This window comes from Hipposideros armiger, unplaced genomic scaffold, assembly GCF_001890085.2.
Source record: "Hipposideros armiger isolate ML-2016 unplaced genomic scaffold, ASM189008v1 scaffold_970, whole genome shotgun sequence".
Taxonomy (NCBI): domain Eukaryota; kingdom Metazoa; phylum Chordata; class Mammalia; order Chiroptera; family Hipposideridae; genus Hipposideros; species Hipposideros armiger.
In genome coordinates, this window is record NW_017732320.1 from 241,814 (window position 1) to 251,364 (window position 9,551).

Genomic DNA, 9,551 nt, shown 5'->3' on the forward strand with positions numbered 1-9,551 from the left:
CGCAGCCCTGGGACCTCCCTGTGCGCTCCCGGGAGCGCAGCGTTAGCCCTAGCAGGGGCGGAGCTGGTGCCCCATGTCCTCAGGCACCTGCCCCTCGTGGGCGCTCCCCCAGGGGCCTGTCGCCATGGCAACCCCGCCCTCCCAAGAGCTTCTGCACGAAGCCGGTTGGTCCCTTACCAGGACTGGGTGGCCCGACCACTCCTAAACCCCAGCCCGCGGGCCGGGGCGGTGGCACCTGACTGACGGGGCTGGGAGGCTCGGGGGGTGGAGCAGGACAGACACCTGGGCAGGAGCCACAGCCGGTGGGACGGGCCCCGAGGCTGGCTCGGGGCCTGCGCAGAGCTCAGCAAGGAACGCTGCGCACCCGGCGCTACTAGGAAGGGAGCCGGCCGCCAGGGGCTGTGGTCACGGGGGGGAGGCCGTGGGAACGCCGCCGCCTGCTGCGTGCCGCGTGGGGGAGGGGACCCACAGCTACCGCGGCCTGAAGAATGCGGTCGGTTCAGGGCAGGTCTGGGCAAGGTGTGAAGGAAGCAAAAAGTGGGGGAAAGCGAGCTTCGCGGCACGTCCCCTCCCCGCATGCGCTGAGGGTAGGCGGAGGGAAAGGGGGGGTGCAGAATGCTGCATTGGGGACCAGGCGTGCAAATATCCAATGACCTGCAGTGACCAGATGGTCACGTTTCAGAAAGGCGGTGGCCTGGCACAGGCGCGCGCGCGCCCGGGCCGCCAAGACCCGGACGCGCCGGAGGGACGGAGCGAGGGGGCGGCGGCACGGTGCGTGGGACGCGCACCGAGCGTCCCCACACGAAAGCGCGCGTCTCACCTTTTGCACAGGAGAAGCGCGCAGCCCGCGAAGGTCAGCGTGGCCAGCGCGATCAGCAACGGCGTCAGCCAGAAGTGGAGAGGCGCGTTCTCGTCTTGGTGGCACGCTGGGGAACAGAGGCCGGGGGCACACGCGTCGGGGCCGGTCCGGGGACTCGGGGCGGGGGGGGGGGGGTGGAGATGGCACCCAGCTGCGCGCGCTGCCCCAGAGCCCCCAGGGTTGGCACAGCCGCCACCTGCGCGCGCGCCGGGACTCGCGGGGACCCTTCCCACTGGAGCCGTCCTCGCCAGAAGCCCGATGCCCGCACCGCGGAGGGACACGTGGAGCAGAGTCCTGCTAGCGCCGACCGCGGGTATCGCCCGGGTCTGGCCGGTGCGGGGGACCGGACCCCCGCCCGCAGCCTGCGCTCCGCTGGCGCTGCCTTCACACCCGTCCGGGAGGGGCATGCGTCCAGGCAGCGGACGAGGGCACGCGGGTCTGTTCTGCGCGGAGCCACCCGCTCCTTCCCTCCCTAAGTCCTTGAATTTGATACTGTGACCATCATGGGTTTTTTGCATGGATTTTCATGAAAAAAAAAATAATACTGCATGGAAAGGTTTATCTCGATGACTGAGAGTTTGGGCCGTAGCGAGCTCCTGACGGCTGAGCGCAACAGGCAGCCCTACAGCTGAGCTCAGGCAGAGGACGCAGAGCCCGCGGTGGGGACAGGGGAACCTGGGGGAACCTGAGTCCACGCGGCAAGGCGGGGGCGGCGGCCGGAGCCTGAGAAAACACACCCGTGTCCATGCTACGTGTCCACTTGGGTGGGCCACCATGCCCAGATAGTTGGTCAAACACCTCCTGGGTGTCATCAGGAGGGTTTTGTGTGTTTGTTGTTGTTTTTTAAAATATGGGCTAAACATGGAAATCAGTCACATTGAGGAAGAGGAAATTGCTCTCCATGGAGTGGGTGGGCCTCGTCTAATCAGGGGACGGCGTCAAGAGCAAAACGCTGACGCTGTGGTGACTGAGGTTTGTTGCTGAGCCACCTGTGGAACGGACAGTTCCTGGAACCTGGGATCGGGGGCGGGGGGGGGTTTCAGAGCAGCTCAGGGAGAAAGGGGAGCTCTCACCCTGGGGGGAGCCTTTCTCATCAGGCGCTGAGTGGAGGCGTTCCTTCCCAGGGTGAGTTTTTGCCTCACAGAGAAGGACCCCATTGCCTGGGGACAGCCGTGTTATTGCACGCCCCCCCCCCGCCCCCAGGGTGACTGGTAGTGGGACAGTGTCCACCGTCTGCCCTCCCATGGAGGGAGTGCCAGGTGCAGGGAGGGTCACTTGTTGCGCTCAGAGCCCTCTTTGGAGACAAAGAAGCAGGCGCGGTGCCACCCAGTCCCTCTGTGGGTGGCAGCCACCCCCTGGGGCTGCGTGCGCCCACTCACCGATGCGCTGCGGGGCACTCCACTGGCTGGTGCCCTTCTTCTGGTTGGTGTAGCGCAGCACCATGGCCCTGACTTTGACCGTGTAGACTCCGGGGCTGCTTAGGATGAGGGAGGTTTTCAAGTGGGCCTGGAGTGGAAAGCAAAAGAGAGGAGACAAGGCCATTGCCATCCGTGGGGAGGGAAGGACGGGGTCCCACACTGCGTGGAGGGGTGGTCCTCGGATTCGGACGTGGCAGTCCTAACCCCCAGCGCCTCCGGAGACCAGCTGTGCAGACGGGGTCCGTGCTGATGCGATGACTTAGGAGGAGTTGGATGCGGGGGGCTCATCCCATAGGCTGGTTTTCTTATAAACACAGGAAATTGGGACCCAGACATGCGCGCAGGGAGAATGCCAGGTGGCTACTGGATGGATGTGGCCGCAAGTCAAGGAGCCCCCAGGAGCTGCAAGAGGCAGGAGGGACCCCCCCCCAACCCTGGGACACGTGCATGGCAGACTCCTGGTCTCCAGGACAGAATGAGGATGAATTTGGGTTGTTTTTAAGGCAGTTGTGGGACTTGTTATGGCCGCCCCAGGGAGTAGCTCAAAGGGGGCCTGGTACTCAGAGTCGCGGGGCCCTGGAGCCCCCTTCTGTGTCAGCCCAGGCCCTCGGTGTCACCACTGCTGTTTATCATCACTGCGCAGTAAGTCATTCATGGCCGGCACCAACGAGGTGCCCTCTGTGGGGTGTTGTGCAGATGGCTGAATGGTGTCCCCACATCCCCAGAAAGATGGGTCCCACAGAACCTGCGGACGACACCGTGTCTGGAAACGGGGTCTGTGCAGATGGGACTGAGTGTGGGGTCTGAGAGGAGGGCCAGCCTATGGGATATGGCGGTGGGTGGATGGGGGGGCGGTGCGGTCTGGGTCTGTCGACTGGGGGGCTCCATGCCCTTCACCCCGACTGCCCGTCCCTCGATACAAACATTGCTGTCAGGGCGGGTGACCCATGTGGGAGCTACCAGACAGCCATACAAATCACCGACTTGCACTCTGCGATGCCCACGGCACGAGGACAGGGGGCACTCACCTTCTGTGTGTAGGGATCGTCTGTGCCCTGCAAAACACAAGCCGACAGCCCTGGGTGCCCAGCCTGGTCCCCTGCAAAGGCCCCCCCTTTGTTTGAGCAGGGTTAGGGTGACAGAAAAACTGAGTATAAAACGATCTGTAATAGCGTATAAATCCTAAGTATCACACGTAAGTCAACCAAATAATAAGTAATTGGGTGTAGAATAATCATTAATGGAGAGGAAACGATAAAGATAACACGTAAACCAATAAAAAAAATCACAAATATCAACAGACCATTGGGTATAGCATGATCAGTAAAGGAATATAAACAATAAATATAAGATGAAAATAATAAATGTAAAAAAAATAATTAAGTATGGATTAACAACAACAAAAAAAACAACCTGGTCTTTTTTTTAAATAAAAATAATAGCCTTTTTTTCCAGTAGTTTTAGGTTTACAGAAACATTGAGTAGAATCACTAGTTGAGTATCAATAATATATAAATATGATACACAAATAATAAATATAAGTAAATGAGTATAAAATGCCAATGACCTGAAAAATACTTGGGCTTTTAAAAAATTGATAGATTTGTGTTTGTTTTTGTTTTGGAGTAGTTTTGGGTTCACAGACAAATTGAATATAAGTAATACCTAGGTAAATAAACAATGAATAGGTATAAGTAAATAATCGAGTATAAAATGCCAATTAGCTCAAAAACACTGGGTCATTTTCTTTTCGTCTAAATTTTAGGGTTCTTTGAGCAGTTTTAGGTTTCTAGGAAAACTGAGTAGAAACTAATCACGAATTGAGTTATAAATAATAAATAACAGACAAATAGGTACATAAAAATCATAAATAAATATAAGTAAATCATTGAGCATAAAATTCTGACTAACTAAAAAATACTTGATGCTTTTAAATTTAATTAATGAATAGGGTTTTTTTGAGGAGTGTTACGTTTATAGAAAAATTGACTATAAGTACTAATTATGTTTAAATAATCAATACGTAAATACAATGACAAATGTAAGTAAATCACTGGGTAAAAAATTACCAATTAGCCCAAAACTACGTGGTCATTTTGGTCTGCACACTTTCCGTTTTCTTGGAGTTGTTTTAAGCTGAGAGAAAAGTGGCTGATGGAGTCACCAGTCATTGAGTGGAAAGCATTCATAAATGTAACCCGTAAATAAGTAGAATGGTAGATAATTGAGCACAGGACTCTGCTGAGCTCCCAGATCCATTTTTCTCCCCTGACTTTATCCCGCGTGACGGGCAGGGAGCACACCGCATGTTGAAAACTCAGGACTCGGAGAGCTTGGACCCATGTGTGCGCGTGACACGTGTGCAGCAGGACACGCAAAGCAACACGCATTTGCATCGCCCCCAAATTTCCTTGTGCTCCCCAACCACTGCCCCGTGCCCACAGCACCAACCTTTCCCGAGCGGTCAGTCCCCGCCCTGTACGATTTTATAGAAACGGGACCCTTCAGTCCGGACCTTGTGTCCAGCTGATGCTCCCTGTGGAAACTGCCGGCTTTAGAAACTGTTGCCTCAGGTTTCCAAAGCATCGCCTGGACCATTTTCATCGTCCTCAGTGACCCCGAAGGGTTTCCCCCATCTCAGCCTCGCCGACAACGCCCGGTTTGGCCACACGTCCTGCCTTTGGCCTCTAACTGGTGGCAGCTGAGCACGCCTTCTCTGTTTCACTTGCAGCTCTCTGATGACTAAGGAGGTTGAGCATCTTTGTCGTGTGCTCATGGCCATTTCTACATGTTCTTTGGGGAGCTGTCTGCTTGTTGCTCGGTTTATTTTTATTCGCATCCCTCCACCCCCTCCACTGTGGGAACCATCAGCTTTTTCTCTGTATCTGAGTCTGTTTCTCTGGCAGGGGGCGGGGGGTTGTCTGCTTAAATACCTCCCCCACGTTTCCACGGCTGTCTGTCTGCTTACCACCGACTTGGAAGAATTTCTCACCTTCCTCCAACCTCATTCCTTAGACAGATTTGTCTGCAAGTATTTTTCTCCATCCTATAACTTGCCTTTCCATTTTCCTTGTGTGTTTCGAATCGCCAACGCTTTTCGTGTGGTGAAAGCGACCTTTTTCTTTTTCATGATCGCTATATTGATCTGTGTGTGTGTGTGTGTGTGTGTGTGTGTGTGTGTGTTTGACCCTCAAAGCCCCAGCATACAGATGCTCCCCAACAGTGCTCCCTCGGGGCAAGCGTGTTACCTTTTGAATTTCGAGTTCATACTCAATCTTGCGGTAGAAGTGGCTCCGCGTTTTCCATTCTATGACGGAATGGGACTTATTACAGCTCACGGTCATGTTGGGTGGACTTAATTCCTCTAGGGGAGAAAAGGAAAAAACAAAACAAAACAAAACAAAACAAAACACCGATCAGTAAAACGAATCAAACGATTTTTCTCGGAGACACTTTAAAATAGGCCTCTTACACGTTCACAGGGAAAGGGTGGGGAACAGAGAAAAGCATTCGAGGGTCATACAATGGGCAGAAATATCAATAGACAGGTGACAAAGGTAGGGGGCGCTGGGTGGCTGGCGTCAGCCTTGCGACCAGGTCCTCAGACACCGGCACAGGGTTTCGGGCACCCTGCGCACCCCGACACCCTTTCCGGAACCTTTCTTCAGCAGACGGTGCAGCTGCCGACCTCATCGCCATCAATGGCATCCCCCTGGACCCAGCCCCCTCCCCGAATTTTTAACATTGACTTTGGGCCCTCCTTCTGCCTTTGTCCTGGGGTTCTCCCCTCCAAAGGAGGAGGCAGGGCAAGCGGCCTGCATCGGGGAGGAGACAGTCCTGAAGTGAAAGTGGGCAGGGAAGGGCACCCCAAAGCGCAGCTGGGTGTGTGCAGCTGGAGAAGAGCCCCCCCTGAGACGGCCCAGGGCATGCCTGTCGGAGGCAGCTCGGCTCCCTGCCTGTACCCCCATGCCCGGGGCACCCCTCAGCCCCACTGGGAGCCCGGTGTGTACGCAGGCGTCCGGTGAGAGCACGCCCTAAGATCCCGTGGGGAGCGACGTGCACATCTGTCCTCGCCCACGAGCATCCCAGACCTGAGAGGACACGGCCTCCAATGGATGCCAATCAAACAGCCGTCAGGTCAAGAGGGCAGACCACGGCTCGTGACATGGGGACACAGCGGGGCGGGTGCAGGTGGCGTGTGTCCTCACGCCGTCACAAGCAGGGGGAGCCGAGTCTAAGGAAGAGACGGCTGGCAGAGTTTCCCTAAGGCGGCTTGGTGCTCAGCATATGAACACAGCACCTTGAGGGGGGCTGGACAGCAGCAACCCACGCCCAGCCGCCAGCCTCCTGGTGGGTCTGCGCCGGACCGGCCAGGGCACCATCGTTACGTGTGACGCACGTCACTTCCTTTGGTGCAGTGGACACAGTGGCTGCGAGGAGCTGAAAGTGCGGGTCTTCCAGCACACAGACACGTGGAAGCCCTGAACCCCAGTGGGATGGTGATAGGAGGTGAGCCCTTTGCGGGGGGACTCGGGTGACATGAGGACATGAGGATGGGGCCTCCCTGATGGGATTAGTGTCCTTCTAAGAAGAAGGGACCAGAGGACCAGCCTGGCCCGTCTGACGCCTCCAACCTGCGGATGTTACAACAGGACACAGTCACCTTAGGACGGGGCCTCAGCAACACTGTGTCCCAAAGAGCTGTCTGCAGAGGCAACAAGAAAGCAGGTATTATGACTACAGGACGGATGACTCTGGACTGAAAATTAGAAACACTGTTTAGAATCCGCGTCCCTGTGTCACGTTATCTGCACCAATAGCGACGCCTTCCTTTTGTGACGTCACTGTCCCCCTTCCCTTTGTCATAAACACCCCTGGCCTTTGTGTCCTCATCGGAACACCGTCTGGGCTTCTGCCCGAATCAGGGCTTCCCGGAGAGCTATTCTCATGGGTGTCTAATAAGCGCTGGTGGCCTGTCACTCGGAAAGGCCTCCTACGTTAGCTGACCAGGAGAGCCCTGGGACCTTACTCACCGATATGTGACAAGTACATGATACATTCAGCGCAGGGGATGCTGGAGTGCGTGCTGTTGCCATTCACCAGGAAACGGTACTGGACGTGCGGGAACCTGGACAGGCCCTTGAACTGACACTGGACGTGAATCCCCAGCCCGTTGGCTGTGTGACGTGGACACTCCCACTTATTTTCCGTTCTGTTGTAAGGAGCACATGTTTACGAGGGAACCAGGGGCCCCACGCCCGGGACAGCCCCGCCGGCGCCGAGGCCACACCTACTTCACGTTCTCCAAGTACGAGGAATATTGGACGTCGCTGGGGGCCTCGGGGCCCACCTTCCATCCGCACGTCAGGAAATCCACATCGTGAACCTGGCATTCCAGGCCCTGGGCGGCTGCCCCAGGGTTCCCTTCTGGGCTTGCAAAGAAAGCAACAACAACAAACAAAAAAACGCGTCCCTTTTTAGAGGGATGTTAGCCTCTCGAGACCCCTGTGAATTCCCACACAGTTGGAAGCAGCAATACAGAGCCATTCCGTGTAGCTTTTATCCGGGTCCTCCCCCACCCTCATCCGCGAGGTAACTCCCTGAACCAACTATAGGACAGCCTCTCAACCAGGATGTTGACACACATACGCTCAGGGGACAGGACACTCCCATTCCCGCAAGCATCCCCCGTGTGGCCCTTTATTATCTCAGGTCACCCACTTTCCTCCCACCCCCACCACTCTGTTCTCCATTGCTACACTTCCATCACTTCAAGGAGGCCTTTTTTTTTTTTTCTACTCAGCCTACATCCCTGGAGATCCATGCAAGTTATAAGTGATTATTCTGGGGCCGGCCGAGTGGCACAGTTGGCTAAGAACATGAGCTCTAAACAACAGGGTCGCCGGTTCGATTCCCACATGGGCCAGTGAGCTGAGCCCGAGCTGAGCTGCCGCTGAGCTGCCAACAGGTGGCAGGATGGCTCAGCTGGTGAGAGCACATGCCCCTAACAACAAGGCTGCCGGTTCAAGTCCCGCATGGGATGGTGGCTACGCCCATCCGCAACTAAGATTGAACACGGCACCTTGAACTGAGCGGCTGTGAGCTGCCGACGAGCGGACAGATGGCGACTGGACTTGGAGCTGAGCTAGCTGCGCCCTCCACAGCTAAGACTGAAGGACAACAACTTGTCTGTTCCCCTTCCCCAATTCCCCAATAAAATCTTAAAAAATAATAATAAGTAATTATTCTGATATTCAGAAGATCAATGATTGAATGCAAATAACCAAAAAGAGCATTTTGGAGCCCACCTTGCTCCGGGTACCGAATCCACGTGGAAAACGACTTCCCATCCACCGTGGTGACATTCACGGTGTAGTTTGACGCTTTGCACTTGGGGAGGACGTAAAACGTGCAAGACTTTTGAGTTTGTCCCTGAGGGAGATACAGGAAGGTGTTCATGGTTTAGAGAACGTAGCGAGTCTGAGGTTGATGCTATTGCTTCTTTTTTTCCATTTATAATTTTTTAAATGAAATGCATTGAGGCGACAACGGTTAGGAAAGTGACATACGTTTCAGGAGTACAATTCTGTGACACATCATCTGCATGTCACGTTGTGTGCCCACCACCCAGAGTCAGTTCTCCTCCCATCACTGTATATTTGATCCCCTTTTACCCTCATCTACCTCACCCTCCCTCCTGATAGTTTGACTTAAAAAAAAGCCACGGTTCGTCCCAATTTGATCTACAGAGTCAGTGTCATCTCAATCCAATGCCAGCACGTTATTGTGTGGGTATCGACCAACTAGAGACAACGACTAGATCCGTGGTCGCCAGGGGCTGAGGGAGGGGTGAGCGGGGCGCCCAGAGGATGCTCACGGTTGGGGAGATGACTCTGAGTGACGCCATCACGGCGGACCCACATCACCTAACATTGTGCAAATCCACTGAACCTACAACACCAAGAGGGAATCCTGATGGCAACTGTGGCTTCTGATGATAACGACGGATTCACGCAGGTTCGTCAATTGTGACACATGTACCCTTCGGATGGGGCTGCCGTGTGTGTGGGAGCGGCGAACGGGCAAGGGGTACACGGGGAAAACGCCGTACCTTCCCCTCAATGTCACTGGGAACCTACGACTGCTCGAAAACATAGAGTTTATGAATTAAAAGAAAAAGAAAACTACAGAGAACGTTGCGTAGACAACCAAGTCCATTTACGAATAAATACAGAGATGACATTCTTCAAAGGAGAAAATGAGACAAAGAAAGC

The 9,551-nt window shown here is 54.7% G+C and overlaps 1 protein-coding gene across 2 annotated transcripts in view; it reads right to left on the bottom strand.

Moving 5' to 3' along the window:
• Nucleotides 1–9,551, bottom strand: part of IL3RA (interleukin 3 receptor subunit alpha) — a 26,152-nt gene that overhangs the window by 4,813 nt on the left and 11,788 nt on the right. For both annotated transcript variants that reach the window (XM_019630998.1, XM_019630999.1), the window contains exons 4-10: nucleotides 8,586–8,709; nucleotides 7,572–7,704; nucleotides 7,311–7,489; nucleotides 5,526–5,641; nucleotides 3,306–3,332; nucleotides 2,239–2,365; nucleotides 821–926 (exon numbers count right to left, since the gene is read on the bottom strand). In XM_019630998.1, the coding sequence (XP_019486543.1) occupies nucleotides 821–926; nucleotides 2,239–2,365; nucleotides 3,306–3,332; nucleotides 5,526–5,641; nucleotides 7,311–7,489; nucleotides 7,572–7,704; nucleotides 8,586–8,709 (812 nt within the window). The remainder of the gene's footprint in view (nucleotides 1–820; nucleotides 927–2,238; nucleotides 2,366–3,305; nucleotides 3,333–5,525; nucleotides 5,642–7,310; nucleotides 7,490–7,571; nucleotides 7,705–8,585; nucleotides 8,710–9,551) is intronic.